The sequence below is a fragment of the Hemibagrus wyckioides genome, linkage group LG18 (genome assembly GCF_019097595.1).
Source record: "Hemibagrus wyckioides isolate EC202008001 linkage group LG18, SWU_Hwy_1.0, whole genome shotgun sequence".
In the NCBI taxonomy this organism is placed as follows: Eukaryota; Metazoa; Chordata; class Actinopteri; order Siluriformes; family Bagridae; genus Hemibagrus; species Hemibagrus wyckioides.
The window spans coordinates 6,410,001-6,434,299 of record NC_080727.1 but is presented as its reverse complement, the minus strand read 5'-3'; the positions used below and the strand labels follow the sequence as shown (position 1 = coordinate 6,434,299).

General features: G+C 40.3%; 1 protein-coding gene across 4 annotated transcripts in view; it reads right to left on the bottom strand.

Annotated features, from left to right (window-relative positions):
- Window positions 1-1,342: 1,342 nt before the first annotated feature.
- The window catches only part of whrna (whirlin a), a 107,086-nt gene continuing 84,129 nt past the window's right edge, over window positions 1,343-24,299 (bottom strand). For 2 of the 4 annotated variants that reach the window (XM_058416471.1, XM_058416472.1), the window contains 6 exons: window positions 24,184-24,299; window positions 18,986-19,057; window positions 16,425-16,893; window positions 14,419-14,585; window positions 13,845-13,967; window positions 1,343-9,180 (listed from right to left, as the gene is read on the bottom strand). The exon at window positions 24,184-24,299 is cut by the window's right edge and continues 106 nt beyond it. In XM_058416471.1, coding sequence (XP_058272454.1) covers window positions 8,998-9,180; window positions 13,845-13,967; window positions 14,419-14,585; window positions 16,425-16,893; window positions 18,986-19,057; window positions 24,184-24,299 — 1,130 coding nt within the window. In that variant the 3' untranslated portion in view covers window positions 1,343-8,997. The remainder of the gene's footprint in view (window positions 9,181-13,844; window positions 13,968-14,418; window positions 14,586-16,424; window positions 16,894-18,985; window positions 19,058-24,183) is intronic. The other 2 variants (XR_009207286.1, XM_058416473.1) reach the window with 2 other exon arrangements.

Sequence of the window (24,299 nt, the reverse complement as noted above, 5' to 3'; positions counted from 1 at the left end):
CCCTTCCCTTCCCCTCCCTACCTTCCCCTTTCCTAACCTACCCTTCCCCTTCCTACTCTTCCCTTCCCTTCTCTACCCTTGCCCTCCCTTCCCTTCTTTATCCTTCCTTTCCCCTTCCCTTCCCTACCTATCCCTTCCAATCCTTTCCCTTCCCTTCCCCTTCCCTTCCCTTCTCTACCCTTCCCTTCCCCTTCCCTTCCCTACCTATCCATTCCCTTCCCTTCTCTACCCTTCCCTTCCCCTTCTCTTCTTTACCCTTCCCTTCCCTTCCCTTCCCCTTCCTTTCCCTTCCCTACTCTTCCCTTCCCTTCCCTTCCCCTTCCCTTCCCTACCTATCCATTCCCTTCCCTTCTCTACCCTTCCCTTCCCCTTCCCTTCTTTACCCTTCCCTTCCCTTCCCTTCCCCTTCCTTTCCCTTCCCTACTCTTCCCTTCCCTTCCTCCCCTTCCCTTCTTTACCCTTCCCTCCCCTTCCCTTCCCTACCTATCCCTTTCCTTCCTTTCCCTTCCCTACTCTTCCCTTCCCTCCCCTTCCCTTCCCTACCTATCCCTTCCAATCCTTTCCCTTCCCTTCCCCTTCCCTTCCCTTCTCTACCCTTCCCTTCCCCTTCCCTTCCCTACCTATCCATTCTCTTCCCTTCTCTACCCTTCCCTTCTTTACCCTTCCCTTCTTTACCCTTCCCTTCCCTTCCTCCCCTTCCCTTCTTTACCCTTCCCTTCCCCTTCCCTACCTATCCCTTTCCTTCCTTTCCCTTCCCTACTCTTCCCTTCCCTCCCCTTCCCTTCCCTACCTATCCCTTTCCTTCCTTTCCCTTCCCTACTCTTCCCTTCCTCCCCTTCCCTTCTTTACCCTTCCCTTCCCTACCTATCCCTTTCCTTCCTTTCCCTTCCCTACTCTTCCCTTCCCTCCCCTTCCCTTCCCTACCTATCCCTTCCAATCCTTTCCCTTCCCTTCCCCTTCCCTTCCCTTCTCTACCCTTCCCTTCCCCTTCCCTTCCCTACCTATCCATTCCCTTCCCTTCTCTACCCTTCCCTTCTTTACCCTTCCCTTCCCTTCCCCTTCCTTTCCCTTCCCTACTCTTCCCTTCCCTTCCTCCCCTTCCCTTCTTTACCCTTCCCTTCCCTTCCCCTTCCCTACCTATCCCTTTCCTTCCTTTCCCTTCCCTACTCTTCCCTTCCCTCCCCTTCCCTTCCCTACCTATCCCTTTCCTTCCTTTCCCTTCCCTTCCCCTTCATTACAGTCATTTCTCTTCTCTGAATAATGAATGAGAAAACATGAACTCTGTGCAGCCGTGTATTCCGCAGTTTATCTTTATTGTAAAATTAAACACACTTTCTGTATAAATAGCATGGATGTGTACAATGATTTTTTTTTTTTAATTAAACTGTACAAGAGGCAGGCAACATGACAGGGAGGTTATACAGTAGGGTAGAAAATGACAAAAAAAACAAAACAAAACAAGAACAGTTCAGTTATGATTTTTGATCTGCCATAATGAATCAGTAAGATATAAATACAAAAAAAAAAAAAACATAGAATGAAGATATTTATTACTTGAGAGCTGCTGTCACCAACACCGGATTGCTATAAACTCGTCCAAATACGTAATTACTCAGGAATAACAATGATGGCTGAAAGAAGGCACTAACGCATAAACATAAAAAAAAGCTTTACTACATTTTAAAGTCACAGAAGGTTTCATAATGATCTAAAGTGCTGAATTCTATATTTTTTCATACCTAGTCATAATGCTTATTGGATTCATGTCAGTCAGTGTTATGTAGGTTTTGTCATACTGGCTTGTCACTGACCAGCACTGAATGCATCAGTCGGAACAAAGAAAGGCCATTTGCATGAACGTGGGAGTGCTGTGGGTGCTGAAATAACCCTTCCTTCATTCATGTTTAGTAACTGATTTATCCTTTTTATTAAAGACACTGATTCAAATCAGCTAAATTTGTTAGACAATACTGTGCTCAGAGGCAAACAAAATAATAACTGTGGGATAGGAAGGTGGGACTGATCAATCCTACATAGAAGTAGGTTAGGATTGGTCAAAATGTCTCAGGGAGTGGGTTAGGATTGGGTAAATGTTCTGGGAAAGTGGGTGGGATTGGTCAGATTTACTTTGGGAGTAGGTTAGGATTTGACAAATGTTCTGAGGAAAAGGCCAGACTTTCTGAGGAAAAGCGTAAGATTGGTCAGACTTTCTGCAGAAGTAGGTGGGATTGGTCAGAAATCCTTGCGAGCTGGTCAGGAGTTTTGTGGAAGTGTGCAGGATCAGTTTGACATTCTGTGGAAGTGTGTCAGAATTTCTTGTGGGTTGGGATTGGTCAGAATTTTGGTGGCAGTGGGTCAGGATTGGGCAGAGTTCCTCAGAGAATGGAATAGGATTGGTCAGATGATGTGAGAAATTGGGTAGGATAAGTCAGAATTTCTTTGAGAGTGGGTTGGGATTGCACAGAATTTCTGTGGCAGTGGGTCAGGATTGGGCAGGGTTCTTCAGAGAATGGGTTAGGATTGGTCAAACATTGTGAGGAATTGGGTAGGATCAGTCAGGATTTCTCTGGGAGTGTGTTGGGATTGGTCAAAGTTTCAGAGAAAAAGGGCAGGATTAGTTAGACTTTCAGAAGGGTAGAATTTCTTTGAGAATCAGCGAAATAAAAAACAAGAACAACAAATCCGCAACCAACCAACCAACCAACGCTTTCGTGCAAACCCTTTAAGGTGTAACATTCTAGATTAATGCATAATGTGACATATATCATCCAAGTAAAGGTCAAACAAATAAGTCGACCAGATAAAACAGAAGAAAGGCTAGCAGTAAGAATACTTCAGTCAGTCATTTCTAACAGCATATGAGCATCTGATTGAGTCTCATGACTGATTCATAACCCTGGCTAATTAACTCTCCAATACTGCTTTCAGCAACTGATTTGATTATGATTGAACTATAACCCTGGCCAGCATTAGAAATGTATATTGATATTTGATAAGTATACTAATATTTGATGCACATTTTTAGACTAATTCAGCTTCATATCCATAGCACTGCTATCATATTAATGCGAACCAATGTTCCAGCTTCAAAATGATCCAGAATTAGTCTAGTAAGTTAAATGAAATGGTTCACCTGAGAAGAAATCAGTATGCTAAGCAACTAGACTACAGAGGATGGATATAGAAACAGGGAAAAAGTGGGTAAGGATGCGTCCAGATTCCCTGACCATACTCAAAACATACAAACACCTCTTGCAAAAGATTCTCACGTTCCTGCCTTGGTGTGTACAGAGCAAATAAATTGTAGAATGAGCACTCAGACTGAGAGGAAAAAAGCAAACAGGACTGTAATCAAATGTAAGTGAGGGTGTGTGTGTGTGTGTGTGTGTGTGTGTGTACGTGTGGGGAGGTCAGCGTTATTATTCTTTCATCTTATCTCTTTGGACCTGTGCAAAAGCCACAAGTGGAGGCTCCAGATGTGCAGTGCACACAGCTGGACTGTTTGCCCATGCCTGGACCGTGCTCATGGAGAAGAAAGGCTTTGCTCTGTAATACTAGTGTTTGAAAACTGAGCAGCACTGTGTGTTCAGGAGGATACACTGAGCTCAGCGTGACTTCCTGAATGCATTGAGGATATCTGACAGGCAGGTCGATTCGGGAATAAGATTCGAGTGAAGGAAAAAGACTAGCGCTTATTTCATCATACTCAGCAGTGAATTTAAAATAGCCTGATTATTATGAAAAGAATATTGATGAGGATTTCGACGTCTGGGCTATGCATATGACCAGATCAGAACCAAAAAGCAAAAAAAAAGCAAAAACAAAACAGATGACGCAATAAATACAAAAACAAACTATGAAAATATTCAGGATCGATTAATAGCGAATATAAAAATATACAAATAAATACATTTCTATATTTTCTTGCAGTTTATTATTTATGTATTTCTCTCATGAATAAATGTTTGCTTGTTTAATCATTCATATCTCTATTCACCTTTATAAATTAATAATTATTCAACGTATATATATTAACCCCTTATTCATCTTAAAGGACATTATTTTGTAACTACTAAGTAATCAGTATACTGTACATCTAGGTGCAAGGGTGAGTGAGGAATATACACTGACCAGGCATAACATTATGACCACCTGCTTAATATTGTGTTGGTTCCCCTTTTGCTGCTAAAAAAAAGCCCTGACCCATCATGCACTGTGTGTTCTGACACCTTTCTATCAGAACCAGCATTAACTTCTTTAGCAATTTGAGCAACAGGAGCTCGTCTTTTGGATCGGATCACACGGGCCAGCCTTCGCTCCCCAGGTGCTTAAGTGAGCCTTGGCCACCCTTGACCCTGTCTCCGGTTCACCACTGTTCCTTCCTTTTACCACTTTTGATAGATACTGACCACTGCAGACCGGGAACATCCCACAAGAGCTGCAGTTTTGGAGATGCTCTGATCCAGTCGTCTAGCCATCACAATTTGGCCCTTGTCAAACTCGCTCAAATCCTTACGCTTGCCCATTTTTCCTGCTTCTATCACATCAACTTTGAGGACAAAATGTTCACTTGCTGCCTAATATATCCCACCCACTAACAGATGCCATGATGAGGAGATCATCAGTGTTATTCACTTCACCTCTCAATGCTCATAATGTTATTCCTGATCATATAATCCTGGGAGTTTTTATGATACTGTGAGGCTTTATGATTAAATATGTCACATTCTCCTAGTGGTTGATTGAGGTCAGGATCGATAGCTCACATGTACGTGTCGGTTATTAAGTCACGGGCTCGTCCACACCAACTACCTGAATTCCCACACACTTCCTGTGCACCTAGCACACCTGAGATCACTCGCTTCCTCATTTAAGGACAGCATAAAATATCTAGAGATCATGTCACATGCCATGGTCTTGCATTTGTTACTGTACTGCATTTCTAAGCTGTTTGTGGATATTAGATTTTTAAATAAATTCATCGGAGGATATTGGATTTCTGGACTGTTTGCATGGTAGTTTGCCCTCTGTATTATGCCCTGGACTATATTAATAACATTTTACTTTGAAAATATATGAAACTCTGTACTTGTTTCCTATGTTATATGACATAGTATTACATCTATGTTCAAAAACTATGCATGTGAAGCTGGGTGATGTTTGGGTTGTGCTAAGAATTTGGAAATAATACCCATTCATTTACATGTTAATCTAACCAGCACTTGATGAACAGCATTTATAATCAGTGTAGCTACAAATTCTTTACTTTGAGATAAGATATTCTTAATCACGAATGTTTCCTAACCAGCAGCATCATCATATGTTAAAAATCACCATTCTGGCACAAGTCCATGTATCTCAACATATCCAACATTCAGTCAAATTCTCTGTATGAGACGTTCTGCACCCAGCCCAATAAGACAGATATAATAAATATCTTATATAATAAACCTTGCCCACTTCATGCATAAATGTTTGTGCTTTTCAGGACAGTCAACAATAACAGCAAGTAGCCTAAACTGGACAAAAATAATTACCTAATAATATCTAAATACCAATATTTAATACTTAAATGGCATTTATATTTAAGTGTGGTAAGTAGTATCATATTTAACCACTTTTTAGATCCGTAATCATCTCCGATTTTGATTCTTGTCTCTGATTGTGGGGGAACTATTATTATATGGCAGCACACAAACAATCAAATAAACATCCAAAAAAAGAGAGCAATAAATGAAGAAGTAAAAAATTTATAGAAAATACATACAGGAAAGAAAAAATCAGTAGGCAAGTGACAGAAAATAAACCTACGAAAAAAGAGAGAAAACAAATAAATATAATGATGGACAAAATGTTAAATATGAAAAATTACTTATTTATTTATGAATAAATAAATAAATAAATAAATAAACTGATTGACTGGCAACCCATCAAAGATAAATTCCCGACTCATGTTTTCTTAAGTAAAAAAAAAGACAAACAAATACAGAAAAACAAAACAAAAATAAATAAATAATAAATAAAATGAAAAGTAATAATGTGTACATGAATTAGATTTTTTAAAAAAGGTATTCTTTATTCAATTTATTCACCGAGTTATTAGCTAATATATTTTTATATTCAGATCTGGTCCATGATCTCTCTCTCTCTCTCTCTCTCTCTCTATATATACATATATATATATATATATCGCTATTGAAACCTGTTGACAAAGAAACATAAATAAAAAGATTTCAGGGTGTTGTGATGTAAATAATTCAGTCTGTCAATAGAGATATAACATTACATATGTTTAAATGTAATAAACAGTTCATTAGCGCACTTGTAGTAAGTGCATTTAAACTGCGGGATGGAAAGTGGACCTGCAGATGCCATTACATCTGAGTGGCTCAACGTGTGTGTGTGTGTGTGTGTGTACAGTATAACGCCTACACGAAGCAAGAGATCACAATTCTCTTTCATGCCAACCCTTTCTCTTTCACACACACACAGGAATTACAATTCTCGTGCTGTTTTTGCAATACGTCTTTTTATCTTTCTTACCTCTTCTCTCTCTCTCTCTCTCTCTCTCCCTCTCTTTCTCTCTTTCACACACACACACTGAGAGAATAGACTAGAATCGAGAACAGACTAGAATCCCTTCTCTCTAACTCACTCCCACTCTTCCGTGCTTATGTAACCTGAGTGACACATCAAGACTCAGCCCTGCACGTCTCCTTCTCTCTTCTCACACTCTGCAACTTTTCATTAGTTACACTGGCTGCACATCTCCCCTTCTCTTCTCTGCTTGATTACCTTGTTTTGTTCCAGATTCTACTATCATAATTAGATGAAGCACCTCTTAGTTTTTCTCTGGATCGCTAGTTTTCTGGAGAAAAATTTGCTGAGCTACAGATTCTGGGTTTTTGGGGAAGAGTTTTCTGTTCTGTTGCTCTGTCACATCTCTATAACAGTAACGGTATGCACAGTACATTCTGTCCTAGTGCCTAAGTGTCATAGTTTAGGGATAATTATTACAAGACGCATAAACAAAGAAAATTTACAAGCAATCAAAGAGTGAATTTGAGATCATCTTTTCTGCAACTCGTACAGGAAACTCAACAGATGAGCAGGTGTCTCATGTGAGATCTCGAGTCTGTGCATTTTAGTGGCTGAACACTGGTGTATTTATAATTCAGACAGGAACGAACTACTTGTTTCCTGTTTTCATCCATTTGCTATTTTTGTGTCCAGATATAAATTTTTGCGGCAGGTTAGGTTAGATCCTAGGACCTTTCTTACAGCAGCTACGTGGTTTAAACAGTATTTATCTAACGTCCGGTGAAGCATAAAAATTCCTGTCCCATTTCTTCAGACATATTGTGAATGTACACTATTAATGTGTCCCTACAATATAAATAGACTATTTCACCCAACCCAGGGGTTAAACAAATCACTAGTCCAGGCATTCTGGACAAAAGATTGCATGTCTGGGCGGTTAGGATTTTTTAATTCATAGGCCTGGTGGACTAGAACAAGTAATTAATCCTTACTTCCTGTTTACAAAAAGATTCTGGTATAAAAACACTAACCTCAGCGCTCTTTTTGGTGGAAAGACACCTTAATGCAGTACCAGTGCCTGCTCACTGATGTGCAGAGTATTAATGTACAAAGATGATCATTTTTGACACAGATTCCTCTTTGTCAACACCTGGCATGTTTCCTGTACTGCCCTCATGTCTTGTTCCATGTGCTTTTTGATTTTTGATACCTAATATGTGCACCTGCTCTGAGTAAAGCCTTTAAATAGTCTACCATCCTGTTCCTTTTTCCACGTCTTTCCGTCTCACTATATTTAAGCCTTGTTTTCTAGCTCTGCGTAAATTACTTACTGGTTTTGACTTCTCTTGTTTTATCCCAGTTTCCTGCTGTCTGTGTTCTGACCCTTGAATTTGTGCCTGTCTCATATAATGGCCTCTTACAGAATTTTCAGGATCAGGGACAGCCAGGTGTATGGAAATAAAAAAATACTAAAGATTAACACACAAGACATAAATATATATAGAAATGCTATAGGCAGACACAAATAACAGACTACTCATCTGTTGCTTAATGTGAATCCGACTGTTACCCTGTCATTATGCAAATAAGTAACATACAAATGCCTTAAACAAATCAAGTAGAAATACTAGATTCTTGAAATTTACCGCCATCATGAAGATGATGATGGATTAGCTGATACAAGAACTCTATGCCCTGGAGGTTTACACACATGAAGGAACATCCATAGAACTGTACAAGTAGACAGGAGACACATTTGTTTTAAGTTCTGTCTTCCAGACAGTCGTGTCTACTACTAAATACCGACGTGAATCATTTTTTTTGTGAAATATAACTGTATTTGATTGTGAAAATCTCTTCGTCCTGAGCCATATGGCTTTTAAAGGAAATAAAAGGGGCTGATTTGAATGGATGTCTAAGCGCATGTGTCGAGAATACATCGATTCAAATTACTGCCTGTGCAGATAGTCCTGAATATTCATTAACATGTATAATGCCAGCATTTAGGGTTTGCATCATGATCATGAAAATATAGACGAAGGTGCATCAATTTTTATATATATAATTATAGAAATCTGAGGTGAATGAAATACATTGGTTAAAGAAGCAAATTCCAACATGGGGAATGAGCTGAAAGTTGTGACATAGACACGGAATAAAATTTGTTTTATGACAAGGGACTAGGGGACCTGTGTAAAAAAAGGACTTGAGTAAAGACAGATATCATCCAATATCCGATGTGGTTGTGATCATACTGAGCAGTGCCTTGTACCAGTTTGCCATGTTCAGAAGGATAAAGCTGGGGTTCACCAGGTGGCTTTATACAGTTTCTACACTGAGAATGTGTCTGCCTTCAGACAATATCTGATAAAAGAAGATCTACTTGCTGGAGACTAGTGGTGGCTTCATGCCAAAAAGAGTTTTTAAGTTCTCGTCCTCCTTAACGCCTGAGAGGTCTTACAACGCCACGTTGAACTCCGTAATGAGGAAGTCAATGTAGTCCTTCTCTTTGGTCTTGAACGCCTCGGCGATGAGGCAGGCTGCTTCTCGATGCTCTCGTCCTCTCAGAGAGATCCCGTTCACCTCCAGAATCACTTGGCCCACCTTCAGCTGCCCGCAGTTATGAGCTGAGCCTCCTCTCTGAAACGGAGAAAGAACTGTTTTACATGAATACAAAAGATATTAATAATTAACATGAAAATGTGCAGCCATATGGGAAGATGGGTGGTGCTAGAAAAGGAGACTTTTGTGGAAATCAAATCAAATGTAAATCAAACCCACCTAATGAAACCTTGAGACTTGAGACAAAACAGAAATGGCAAAAAAAGAAAGACAAAGCCTTCAGCTCTATCGTCTCCACAGCTGCTGTGGTTGGATCGCCCATTTCTAGTGCTGATAAACTGCCCATGGCCGGGGAATTAAAATCTACTCCTGGCTGCCTGGCTATCTGTCACCTCCTCTTGAGCATCTCACTCTCTCTTCCCAGCTCCCGCGCTTCATTAAAAGCTCTTTCCGTCTGCCCGGTTCTCCACTGAGCCTTTTATTCAATGTATTCATTTGTAGCCAAGCCAGCCATAATGAGCACTTTTTTTATTGCACATTAGGCTCTAAGAGCTCCAGCTTTCTCTCCAGTTCATGATACATGCAATCACCTTACAACATGAAGCCCTGCTGCTGCTGATCTCCATACGCTTACATGCTATCACCGCTCCCAGACACACCAGCTCTCGTCCAGTAAGCTCATTTAGACCTATATAATCGTGTTTGTAGTCAACATGGATTTAGTGTATAATAGGCGTTAGAGCTGATATCCGAAGCCTTCCTTACTCTTTAAATAACTCCTTGCATTTCTCACTTTCACTGTGGTCTAGAGAATAAAGACAACAACTGTAACTGGGGGAAGATACACTGTATGGCCAAATAACCACTCTTTACAATAATGGTGAGCAGAAAAGCTCAAGAGATTAAGCCTTGACCTGGATTGTCAACATCAACAGAAGACCACATCAAGTTCCAGTCAGGAATCTGAGGCTACACTGGACATAGATTCACTAAACCTGCAGAGCTGAAGATATCACAGAGTCAAATGATTCTTGATTTCTTTATGCAGATGGCAGGGTCAGAAAATAATGTCACCAGCATGAATTCATGGATCCAACCTGCCTTCTGTCCAAAGTTCAGCTTGGTGCTGGTGGTGTAATGGTGTGGGGAATGGATTCTTGGCCTCTTAATAAAAATTTCTGCAGACCATCACTACATCCCTTGAAGGCCACAATTTACACCTCATAAAAGTGTTACATCATCCATGATAATGTCCCATGATAGCATAAGTCTTTTCCAATTGGCTGTATGAACATGACAATGGGATCAGTGTAATTTAATGCCTTTGACAGTCTCTAGATCTGAATTCAGTAACACACCTCTGGGATATGGCAGAACAAGTCAAATCTGCAGCGATTACGGGATGATTTGAGGAGGATTTGAGGCTATTCTGGGAGCAAGGAGGGTGCTAGGCTGAGTATTGTTTTCCTAATAAAGTGACAGATGAGCACGTAGGCATTATTGAATGCTCTGCAGTAATGCCAATGGAGACAACTGCAATATGTCATAATACATCTCCATATCATCCCTCTGCCAAAGTACACTTTAATTAAAATCTATACATAGCAGCAGCTTATGAACTCCTCGGTGACCTGCCTGTTCAGTTAATCTAAAAAAGTGTGCTTTCTCAAAAAGACTGTGTGAAGCTATGTATGTTGGTTTTCAGCTCAAAACAATGGGTTTTTACCCAAGGTTAAAAACAGTCAAAGTCCCAATTTCATGATGCATGTTATACCACCATATTTTTTTTTTTGCTGGTCATCAGTCATTATCACAGAAGGTAGCAGGCTAGCTAGCAGCTAACAGCCCAGCAGCTTATTATTAGATTTCCAACAGGTCTATAAAATCTTGTGCAAGATTACACCTAAAAGTAGTAACTCGATAAACTGAACAAATCGCTTCCAAGCCTCTTGATGAGTTCTCATTTATTAATCGTTTTGTAGACTTATAAAGAACATCAGTGTTATTGTCATTTTGTTTGCAGCTAATTAACCTGTGATTTTACAGATCAGAGCTGCTTTACGCTCAATTAAAGAGAAAAATGTCTGTAGAGTGTAGACGTAACTGGCAATGTCCTTAAAAACCTTTTTAAAGACTCTGAACTCTCCTGACACCTGCTGAATATGAAGCAAGCCAAAGCTTATTGCTGTATTAATATCATTTACAAGCATCATTTAATTGCAAATAAAAGAAATAACAGGATGGAAAAAATCAAGCTGAAGAGTCACAAGTGCCTTTCAAACGGAAGCATAAGCGGACCTTCGCTGATGATACCCCATGCAGTTCTATTGTCTCTATTTCACCAAGTCCAACTGCCCTTGCTCTCATTTGGCCATTGTGTGACAGACAGCAGGGAGCTTATAATTGAACTTCAATATTCTGCCTTTCAAATTCTTTAGGAGTTTAAGAGGCATGCCGACTTTTTAAAACTATATAATCGACTGCCACGTTTTCTAGCTGCTCAGTCGGGAGAAACAAAGCAGGACTGGTTCGAATGACAATGAATCTACTTTTCTGTGTCTTGAGTGGGTGGAAGAAACTAAAATAACTAACACTGACAATGCTGAAAGTGTTATTAACTACATTATGAAGCCTATGGACACCTCCAAGTGTTGAAAGGTAAGAAGCACAGAAATGTCTACAATGCCTGTGAATGCTATAGTATAAAGATTTCCCTTCATTGGAACTAAAAGGTCCATCACGACAATACCCCTGTGAACAATAAAGAACATGAAGACATGGATTGCCATCGTTAAAGTAGAAGAGCTGGAGTGGTCTGCACAGAGCCCTGAATGAACACCTTTAGGTTGAACTGGAAAGCTGACCAGACCTAACATCAGTGCTTGACCTCACTAACGCTCTTGTGGCTGAATGAGCACAGCCATGTTTCAAAATCAAGAGGAAAGCCTTCCCAGAGGAGTGAAGGCTACTATCTGAAAAACAGGACAAGTGACTAAAGGAGGTTACTGACTGCTAATGAGATAAAAGTGTTTACAAGAGTAAACAGTTTCTTGAGCATCCTTTTTCATTAGAGCTCTGTTCAATTAACCATTCTGTGTGGTCAATAGGTTATACAAGTGTAACGGCTCAGACACTAGGCAACTCACCGGCTCTTGTATTGATGTGTGATTTAATAATGTAGATTAACTATATTTAGGTTAAAAAGTGGTCTCTTCAATTGTAGAAAAATCAGCTTGGTCAAGAGGAATTTTATTTAGGCTTTATGGAAGGAGACTCCATGGCATTGCTAAAGCAATAGAAAGGAAAATGTTTTCATGCAGGAAAAAAACAGAGTTGACTGAATATACCTACTAATACCTTCTAAAAGGCACTAAATAGTGCCCTATATTACATGTTCTACATGTCCTATAACTGTACCCACCGTACTGTAGCTTTGCATTCTTATTTGACGTGAGTAGAACATGATGGGATCTTCTGCTGTTGAAACCCATCCACCTCAAGGCTTGACATTTTGTGTATTCTGAGATGCTTTTCTGCTCAGCATGGTCATAAAGAGTGCTTATTCGACTTACTGTAGCCTTCCTGTCAGCTTGAAACAGATTGGTCAGTTTCGTTTGACCTTTATCCTGAACAGTGCAGGTAGAAATGGATGTTTTTTGTAAACTCTATACACTGTTGTGTGTAAGGTCTGAAAGGCAGGCAGGACATCTTTCAGTGATCTTTCGTCTGTATTAAAATATTTAAATGCAGCCATCTCCCCTTTTCACTGTGGACGATAACCTGATATATGAAAATAGATTTATTTCAAATACCAGTTTCGTTTCAAAACACCTTTCAGTTAAGGAAAGCCTGTAGTTTTCAGAACTATATGGACAATATATATGCACACTATATTTCCAAAAGTTTTGGGATATATGCCTTTAAATGCACATGAACTTTAATGACATCCCATTCATAATCCATAGGGTTTAATATGGAGTTGGCACGCCCTTTTCAGCTATAACAGCTTCACCTCTTCTGGGAAGGCTTTCCACAAGGTTTAGGAGTGTGTTTATGGGAATTTTTGACCATACTTCTAGAAGCGCATTTGTGAGGACAGGCATTGATGTTGGACGAGAAGGACTGGCTTGCAGACTGCGCTCTAATTCATTCCAAAGGTGTTCTATCGGGTTAAGGTCAGGATTCTGTGCAGGCCAGTCAAGTTCCTCTCGACCAGCTGCTCGGCCATGAAACCCCATTCCATGAGGCTCTCTACGCACTGTTCTTGAGCTAATCTGAAGGCCACATGAAGTTTGTAGCAGAACTTTGCAGAAAGTTGGCGACTTTTGCGTACTGTGCGCCTCAGCACTGTAATCTTATGTGGTCTACCACTTCGTGGCTGAGTTGCTGTTGTTCCCAATTGCTTCCACTTTGTTATAATACCACTATTTTAATATTTTAGTAGTGAGGAAATTTCATGAATGGACTTATTGTGCAGGTGGCAACCTGTCATGGTACCACGCTTGAATACACTGAACACCCCATTCTTTCACAAATGTTTTTAAGCTACTTCTGTCATGCAGCTTGTAGAGTAGCTTTTTTACATTACTTCTTAATGTAAGTAATAAGATTCATTTTTAAAATATTAGCATCATATAAAGTGTACACATACAATGAGAATTGATATTGATTTTGCCAGTTGTTTTTATTACACAGGGATTGCAGTATGAAGTGTGAGTGTATGATATTGTGATGTTACACACTTGTATGGTGACGATGCGTGGGAGAGGCTGGCGTGTATTGGCTCCTCCTTCAATGGCGATACCCAGCGTGTTGGCGCTCTTCGGCACCCGCACCAGAGTTGACATGGGCTCAAGCAGGCCGGGCTATTAACGAGAGAAAGAGAAATACGAGAACAAAAACAAACTTAGAATTTTCTGCAAGAAAGTGATACAAATGCGTAAACACTTGTTTCTCATTATCGGCTTTTGTGTTCTCGGATTTGTCCAGCGACAACCCGAAAAAATCCCGTTCGTGATCAATAGCGACAATCTGTGCTTCTACCCCAGTGATGTGTTCGTCTGTGAAGCGGTATCCTCTGTGTAAACGGAGCTCTCTTTCAGCGCAGTGATATAATTCATTTTAATGATGAGTGAAATGGAAATAAAAGAATGTGAATGAGAAACAAATATAAAGAATGATGTCTCAAGTCATATTTTAATCACAGCTCATACACACAATCCTTACAGCTCACACATCCAACTATTTTGTTTTGCTTTTTTTTATTTTATTTTCAGATGTGAGTTTTCTCGCTCTCTCTGGTTCTCTCGGTCTCACCGGTTTAACGGTGCTCCCCTCCCCTCCCCCTGCACTCTCTCTCAGTGGCTGAGTTCGGGCAGGACGTGGACTGCTCTCCTTGCTCATGCGCCCCGACTCTGCGATGTCCACGCCGCTGTCCTCGCTCAGCGTCTGTCCGCTGTCAGAGAGCTGAGACAGAGTGGACCCTGCAGCGCAGACACAAACACATGAGTCATTTTGTACTGCAGTGGAAGGATTCATTTGTTTATGATACATCCTCTTATTTTGCCACTGAAATGTGAGATCTCTATAAAGCAGATGCGACATGCGCAAGAGTCAACGCCAGCGCCGTAGCTGGAAGGAAAATAAATTTATCATCATAATAATCTGCACGTCGACACATCACCATCGACGGCTGTTGCTATGGTGATATGGAGTTTGTTATTATTACATAAGAGCTATAATAACATGCTCGAGGCTGGTTCTAAGACAGAAAAGTTTGTGTTGTGTTTAATTATTTATGGATTTGTTTTTTTTAGTAGAGTACAAGGCTCTATTTAATACAATACAATATTATATGAACACAAACATTTAGCTCATGTCAACATTTAGCTTTGCACTTCAGTGTAAGTACACTGCAAGTTATCATCAATGAAGGTGCTAAGCAGGGTGCATGCTGTTATGCAAAAAAAAAAAAAAAAGATTGACACTGCGGTGGTGTGCATATTACATACTCGAGTAAAATTAGAAAAAAATCAGAATTTTTCATAAATCCAGAGGAAAATTTTAGTTTGAATAATGCCTGCATTAACACACAATTCTACGAAAAAAGTCATGAAACCCAATAGTGTGAACATTTGAAAATGCAAGTTGATTTATAGCGGTTTATTTTTAACCACTATCCTTTCTCTTTTTTTTGTCTCTCATGTATTTTATAAGACAAAAAATTGCAGCTTGTCACATCCATGGGAAACTGCAAAGCCCTCCATCCTTAAGACCTGTTTCCCGTCTAGGAAAAAATGATATTACTTTATGCCTCAGCCCTTACAACACTTACTACTCTCTTCCTAGGTCTGACAAAGACTAATTCCTAAATGTGTGCCTTCTGTAACTAGAGAAACAGAGAGACAAATGTTAAAGTAGTATGCCATACAGTACATCAGTAACTGTCCTTTGAAAGGAAACTGGTTTATCCATCTGCATGTACAGAGTAAAGATTATATGTCTGGTGGACATTTCATCTTGGATGACAGCTGAAACTCAATCCCAGCACAACTGAACTGCTGGTCATCCTAGAGGATTCATCCCCTGCCCAGGATCTTGCGTTATCTCAGCCACTGCTCGCAAGCTTGGGGTAACCACGGACAATCAACTGTCCTTTTCCTCCCATGCTGCTAATGTGACATGCTCATGTTGGTTTCTTCTGTACAGCATCACAAGGATTTGACCATTTCTATCCACACAGGCTACTCAGGTGCTTGTTCAGTCTCTTGTCACTTCGAGACTGGACTACTGCAACTCTTTACTGGCAGGTAAATGTAAATGAAATGTACATATGAACCAATTATATCACCAATAGACCATGAACTAATACCATGTTTCATCCCTTTTCCTATCCCCTGCAATCACTGGGCAAAATACTGAGCAATATGATTCATTAATGTCCATAATCCCGATGTATAAAACTAGCCCTGTCATAAATCTATTCTAAATGTCTTGTTTCATTTTATATTAATGAAAGAAATGTGTTATTTTAAGCAAAAAGTTTCTTAACAGTGCACCAAAATACATATCCCATCACCTTCAAACTTCAGACTTTCTAGCATTGTGACACATTCTGTTTCCTTGTAAAAACTATGGCTTTTAAATATTGCATGTCATACAGTTGCACGTCAAAGTCTCTTTCTTGTACACAGCACTATGATACTGGAGCCATGGTATCTTGTCTCCAGAATAATAAATACGGAGCTAAAGTCTATAGCAGGTGCAGATCAGTATTTAGGATGTTTTGACCAATAAGTGTGTGATATGCTGGCTCTCCTTACCTCTGCTTTGAGGAAGTGGTCTGACCTCGTTGACGTCAGGCTCTGCGTTGGGCCTGTGTACCTCCACCATGACAAAGTGCTGGTTGGAGGATGGAGAGGAGGGAGCAGTTTTGGGTTTTTCTGGACTTGGGGGTGGAGGAGGAGCAGGGGGAGCTGGAACTGCTGGTGCTGGAGGGGGTTTCAACCTGTTGGGGGACTGAACGCGTGGGAAAGGACCGATCAAGTGCTGACTCACCATGGAGAGCTGAGCCAATGGAGGCTCTTTCTTTGGGTCATCGGAAGGCTGTTTGGATTGCGTGTTGTCTTTGGAAGGTGAGTGGGAAGGGGCGGCGAAGTGCAGGTCAGAGTTAGAGGAGTCAGACGTGGGGCGTTTGCTGGGGGCGGGTTTACGACTAGGGCGGCGCTGTACGCGAGGGGGAGGAGGGGGCTTGAAGGAAGGTGGGGATTCTGAGGTTGACCCCATCTCATCCTAGGATGGAAGAACAGGGCATCAGATGTTAAACTAAGTAAAGTATAAAACGCCTAGAATATGTCTTGTACAAAAACATCATGAGAGATTCTCGACTGTAGCAGAGCTTTTATAAGAACAAACAGCACACACTATAAAGCAGCATCAGTCACAAATTATTTCTAGAACATGCAAATCATTTAATCATTCAATTATCCAGCATGAAATTACTGGGTTTGCTCATTCATCCAGGGGGAAAAAAACACAAGAAATGGAACAAAACAAAGAGAAAGATGAAGGAAAACAAAGCAAAAAGCATGATTAGAAATCGAATGGACGGAGTGGCTGGAGAGAGAAACTAATCAAAAGGGTGAATGGGAGCTGTCTGAGTGGTGTTCCTGGCCCTCAGAAATCACTGGAAAACTCCAACCGCACAAATTCCAGCCTGAAGGTGTCTGTTGCCGTGGAAACGGCTGTGACGAGCTGATTGATTTTTATTAGAGGGCTAACATCACTTACCCACGTTGACAAAAGAGCACCTGTCTTTTGGGCTCGGCCCCTCGTAACACAGGAAGCCAAGAGACAACCGCTCACACCGTGTCATTACACACATACGTCAGAGGTTTGCGGATAAAGTCTGTCTACCACATACTGTATGTAGTCCAATTACCACTCTCAATGATTCTGACATTTCCGTGGGCTGAGAAGAAAAAAAACCTGAAATACTACATAAAACTCAATGATATATAATATTTATATTTCTAGTATGCCGGATATTTATAAAACAAACTCTAAATCGGTATGATTAATCCTTTAAGAGATTTGTGTTTTGTGTTATTAGTGAGTTGATTGCACATGGGTACACATAAGTAAGGATTGAAACATTATAGGAGAAACTGTTAAAGGACAAAGAATGAACATTTAACCGTTTATAGTTAGAGGTCCAAGCCTAAAGTGCTGAAAAGAATGACGATGAGAACCTTCCTTCCTTCCTCTCTCAGTTCCTTCCTTCCTTCCTTCATTCCTTCCTTCCATGGTGTCAAAGTCTCACCTCAATTGGCCACACGGTGGCGCTACAGCAATCAAAAGAAAAGAAAAAAAATCTATCTATCTATCTATCTATCTATCTATCTATCTATCTATCTATCTATCTATCTATCTATCTATCTACCTATCTATCTATCTATCTATCTATCATATATGTAAGTGTCCTATATGACTGGAATCTAATTTAGAATTTTTTGAAACAGCAACAGCTTCAGACAACAAAGACCAAAGGTTTTCCAAAGATTATTTATAGACCAAACTGAGTATAATGTGCCAACGAGTATGACCTAAGGTTATATCTCCGTTACTATTATGTGGAGCATCCACCATAGTATTCCACAGAAACAATCGGCGTGATCTGAATTATAGCTGCCACCACTGTCTGTTCTGCAGTTATGGAAATGAATCAACACCTGCTGACCGATCAGACTGGAGAACTGAAGAGCGATGTTGTTGTACAGTATGAATATTTTCATAGCATGCCCTTCTTTAGAATGCTTTCATTACCATGGACGTGTCCTACTTCCTATCTACGAGCGAACAATAAACTCTGAACAAACTCTAAGCCAGCAAAATGACTTTTGCTGTTATTGCTCCATTATTGGAAGGTTGTTTAAAAAGCACTTAGGAACAGATTTGGAAAGAGATTTATGATGTCCATCTCAGCCTAAGACCTCTACTGTTCAGAGCGTACCTTCAGAGCACAGAGCTTTCCATTACGTGATTTTAGGGAAATAGGATTTCGAATTACAATTACAGTGTTTGTCAATCAAATCTGCATATGTGGTAGATAGCATACTGGCTGAAAAGACTCTCACGCCTTCCTGCAACTCAGCAAACCTATGGTTAGTCTCTCCTTCCGGTGACCTTTTTTACTTCTGGCAAGGAATCATAGTGCTAACAGCATTGCACAATTACTGACAAGACATTTTCCAGGTTTCCTTTCACGCCTCATATCTTCCATCACATTGTTTAGACGTGTGATTACTGCAGACGTGAGTTGCTGTTGCTTTTCCACCCGGGCCATGTGTGTGCAGCTGTGCTCAAACCGTGTCGTAGGGCTCACCAGAGAGACGTCAGGAAGGGCGTTTCTACTCTCCTGGGCGTCTTCTCCATTAGTCTCCACAGTGCTGTCATTCTGAGAAAGAGAATGAAAGCAGGAAGGAGTTAGAAAACAACAAACATCTGGACAACCAATGTTGAACCCAAACAGTGTTTAGCTGAGTTTGTATCTCTCAGAAGAGTCGTCACAAAGCCTTCAGCTCCTGTTTAACATGCATATCCAGGCTTGTACATTCAAGCCCCCTCCTTTGACCCAAAATCCCCCCCCCCCAAAAAAAAAGCCTGATTAAGATTAAGAGGTGCCTGGAATGGCAGGGAGGTTCTGGGATTTGGTTTTCACAGCCCGGTGAGTACACGCCTGCAGTTCTCCTCATTAAAGCTCTCCCCAAGCAAAACAAAAGCCCCATCAATTACCTCTAATTGCTTGCTCGGTGCAAGTATAGGAAGCACTTATGGCTAATTCATTTGCATTTAGCTTCAAAGACCTGACTGTTAGAGTAGGTGGATGTTTGCTTGATTTTATGGTAATGTTCCTTGTGAACGTTTTAATTAAAACAGGCGTACGGAATGACACTGGTGTCACTGGAACCCTCTTACGGTACAAATGATCCTTCGGTGCTTTGATGGTTTTGTTATTTGCTTCTTGGAAAGGCATGCGAGACGTTTCATAAATAGACGTCTTTGAAATTTGTTCACAAACCAGAGACGAATGCCTAGTTGCGATACTTTACCAAAAAAAAAAAACTGCTGACAGAGGTTTATAGTGGGGAGGGTTATACTGTGGTCTGGATGTGGACCAAGCGAAGTATTTCAGCGGACTGAACCAGAGACAAAAAAATAAAAATACTTGAAGCAGAAATGGTAAACTTAGAAGTTTAGAGACTCTTATTTTCTAAGCTGTAGAGGAATTCCAGCTGATAACATGTACCATGTCTGCTAGCTGTCCTAAATCCCCTCAGAGCATGGTGCCCAGCTGTCTTATTGTCTTCTGCTTTCTGGTCCTGTATCCACCCTGTTCTGTCATTTGCGTAACAAGTCATAAACTTTCAGAGAGCGCTTAAATGTAAGTGATAACTTGTATTATGGATCAGTTACTGAAACGGAGCAGATTTTTGGCATGACTATCCAAATAAGGGGTATGCAAACTTTTGCGCTCGACTGTGGATGACTCCTGAGTCGTTCAGCTTAGAAGTCCACATGAGCAAACTTGCCTCTTATCTTCACTTGCATGAATTCAGTCAATCTGTCCCTCCAGCTCCCTCCTCGAGCTTTCACTCCTCCACTCTTATGTGAGAAATTCTAGTGCACTAAGTCAGCCCAGGTCCTCTACTTCCCAAGTCCACAATCCCCAGCTGAGCTCCAGCGGAGCGGAAAGCTGGAAGTTTTCCCTTAGAACTTTTTTTTTTGTCAGAAAGCCGTACAGGCTGTGACAGATGTGCGCTCTTCGTTTTTGGCTTGAGGGGCCACAGAACTCTGAGTGCAGTGCCAATCTGATCACTGTGTGTGAGTCCCAGAGGGAAGTGAAGTGTGCTGCCAAGGTTGCGCTTCACTGTTGCTTAGGCTGTTTAGATTTCAGACTGGCAGCTTGTACAGCGGTTCGACAACAGCGCGATAATGAGCAGGAGAAGAGACTCGAGCTCGACAATATAGCCTGAGACAATTTTGCTCACATGCACACACCTATATCGAGTTGACAGAAAAAAAGTGACTTGCTTTAAGGAACACTCCATTTATTTTTTATTACGCTAATCTATAACATTCAGCACAGACCAGACCTTCAACATGATACTCAAAACCCAATTAACTTAATTGGGGAACATTTACAGAAAACACATGTATAAATTCTGCTTTATTCATTTAAATATGAATAATATAAAAATAATTGAAAGGTAAATTTTATTTTGAACATTTTTATAAATTAAAAATGACAATGTTTACTATTGAAAATAAAATAAAATCTGTAAAATATGTAAGATTTCTTGACTAAAGACAAATAATAATATTAATAATAATAATAAAAAAAAACAATCAAGCAAACGAGCTATTTGTGGTCAATATAAAAACTAAATAAAAGGATACCATAAATGTAATCTCTGTTTTAGAGCTTTATGGTTCGAGTACTGAAATATACATTACATGCTGTGTTTATTTTGAGGAAACTGCTTTCAGTGCACACACACAGTAGGTGTGGTGTATAGAGATTAGGCAGGGAAAAAAAAAAACACCTTTGTGCATTCCTGGAAAAACACAAGCTCTCTCTCACACACACACACACACACACACACACACATATACAGAAGAGTGACAACTAAAGGGGAGAAAAAAAAATCACTGGCTGTGTTTTGCTGTAGGATTCATTTAGAAGGCATGGTTTGTCTCCGCTTTCGCCCTTAGAGACAGGCATCACTTCCAGTCAATACTGAGTTTTTCTTACTGATCATCTTAATCCCATGATGAAACCTCTCCATTCCTGATGAGATGAGTGCCAGAATGTTCATCCTGACTGAACATCAGAACCATCATTAAAACACCACTGAAGCTATAGGTGAACTAATGTATTTTTTTTCCTTTAATTTGTCACCCATCAGTATATTTAAGAAAGAAACATAGCACCTCTATGAATGTGGGTCATGCCATTCTGTCAGCTAGAAACTTAGCATTCAAACACAGCCCTGTTTGTGCTGGATACGTTTTACTTCTCAAGGCACGGCATCATCCGGGATTTGAATTCAGCGTGCTATGGCTGCATCTGTATTTCTGACAATTATAGCTTTTCAAGTCTGAAAAGTTATCATTTTCTACAGCAAATGACTTTCGGCTCTTTCGGTAATAACGGTCATGTCCGTATTGACCTTATGGTAATGTAATAGCTGAACCCTGATAATAGACACTGCTGTGGTGTGTTGTTTTTGCATAAATGAATAATGCTGACATGTACACCCAGGCTAAACTGTCAGGGAAACAAATTGCACCTCTCTACTCACATATTGTTTTGTTTTGGGTTCAAGTCATGTGCTTGTGTTTACACCGCTATATATATATTTTTTCTACCTGACTGTGTTCACCTCTACTGTGTTTCACCTTAATTAGCTTGTCTTATTACATCTTGTCAGGCCTTCCTCCTTCCTTGTGTTCCTCCTCCTCCTCCTCCTGAAGGTTTTGCCGAAAGCATTGTGCACTTCCATTTTTCAGGGTCGTTTCTTGACGATGGTTCTTGGATTCCCAAAAAGTTAATAAATTTAAGGTACCAAACTGTACAAATTGATGGGGTGGTACCATTAAGTTTAAGTATGTATCCCTTGTGTGTGCCAGGTGAGAGATATACACTAGATAGATAGATAGATAGATAGATAGATAGATAGATAGATAGATAGATAGATAGATAGATAGATAGATAGATAGATAGATAGATAGATAGATAGATAGATAGATACTTTATTGATCTTGAAGGAAATTCCAGATACTAAAGGAAGTAAAGAGATACCGTTGACACACCAGTGAGAAGGAAAAGTCCTTACTTTGGGGACAAATCATCTTCAAGATACAACACTGAAATGCACAGTTCTATGGCATGATGTAAATAAACAAACTATTTCTATCATCCTACTTCTATTATACTATTTAATACTAAACTATTAAACTATTATAAGAGTGTGTGACGTACCAATCTGAGCAAATTAAACAGGCACTTTATCGTGTCTGAATCAGCCAAATCCCTTACAAATCAAATTACAGTACTGAACATCCTTCGGTAAAACTAATCCAGCTTGATTAGAGGTTGTGTATTGTGTATGTATTGTATGTGTATGTGTGTGTGTTCGGAGAAAACCAGCATGTGTGTGTACATACGTATGTGTATGGAGGCATTTTATATGCATTTGAGCCAAATCTCCTCAGAAAGACAGGAATTTTGGAAAATTCTGACCTTGTGGGGACATTTGGCTGGCTCCCATAAGAACACACACACACACAAAAAACTAAAAAGAAAACAAAATTAAAAGAGCTTTTGGTTTAGAGATGTTAGGGTTAGGGTTAGAGTTAAGTTTAGGCATAGCATTAATGAACTGTATTAGTAAAAATATTAATTTAAACATGTGTGTGTATGAGTGTGAGAATGTGAGAAGTAGAAATAGAGACAAGTCAAGCCACTGCAAACACATCTGGATCTGTGTCCTACCTCCATCATATCAATCAACCACAGCAGTCGCTCCTAATTAGATGCAGAGGGAATAGTGGGTGTTAAACAGTGTCTGAAATCTAGGATTTTGGTACTCCAGGCTATACAATTCAGCGGGCACTCAGCACTTATCCATCTGTTACACCCACACACTGTTCTGAATCACTTTTTACCCACCATCAGAGTTTGACCAACTGACACACTGAGCTACACATAATCACGCACACAGTCATTACAATAAAGAGGTCACATTTAAGCAGAGGAGCCAAACTCCTCACTTACACAATGCAGACTTTAGCAAATAAAAATAATTAAATCTACGTTTATAATTTAAAATATACTTGTAAATTACTATACACGTTGCACTAGGATTATCATAGGATCCAACACACACTCACACACACACACAAACACACACCCACACACATACAGTATATACACCGATCAGCCATAACAATATGACCACCTGCCTAATATTGTGTTGGTCCCTGACCTGTCGAGGCATGGACTCCACTAGATCCCTGAAGGTGTGCTGTTGTAACTGGCACCAAGATGCTAGCATCAGTCCTGTAAGTTGCGAGGTGGGGCCTCCATGGATCGGACTTGTTTGTCCAGAACATCCCACAGATGCTGGATTGGATTGAGATCTGGGGAATTGGAGGCCAAGTCAACACCTCAAACTCATTATTGTGCCTATCAAACCATTCCTGAACTATTTTTGCTTTGTGGCATGGCGCATTATCCTGCTGAAAGAGGAACCATCAAGGAGTTGTCAAACTCGCTCAAATCCTCACGCTTGCCCATTTTTCCTGCTTCTAACACATTAACGTTGAGGATAAAATGTTCACTTGCTGCCTAATATATCCCACCCACTAACAGGTGCCATGATGAGGAGATAATGTTATTCACTACACCTGTCAGTGCTCATAATGTTATGGCTGATCGGTGTGCACACATATCCTCACACACACACCCATGCACACACACACACATGCACACACACACACATGCACACACACACATACCCGTGCGGAGCTGAGTGTGGTACTGGTAACGTAGCTGCCTGAGGAGGAGGCCAGTGTGTCAGGGTAGGACACCATTGAGAAGGAGTCTGTGTGAAGTGCTGCTCCTCCTGCTGCTC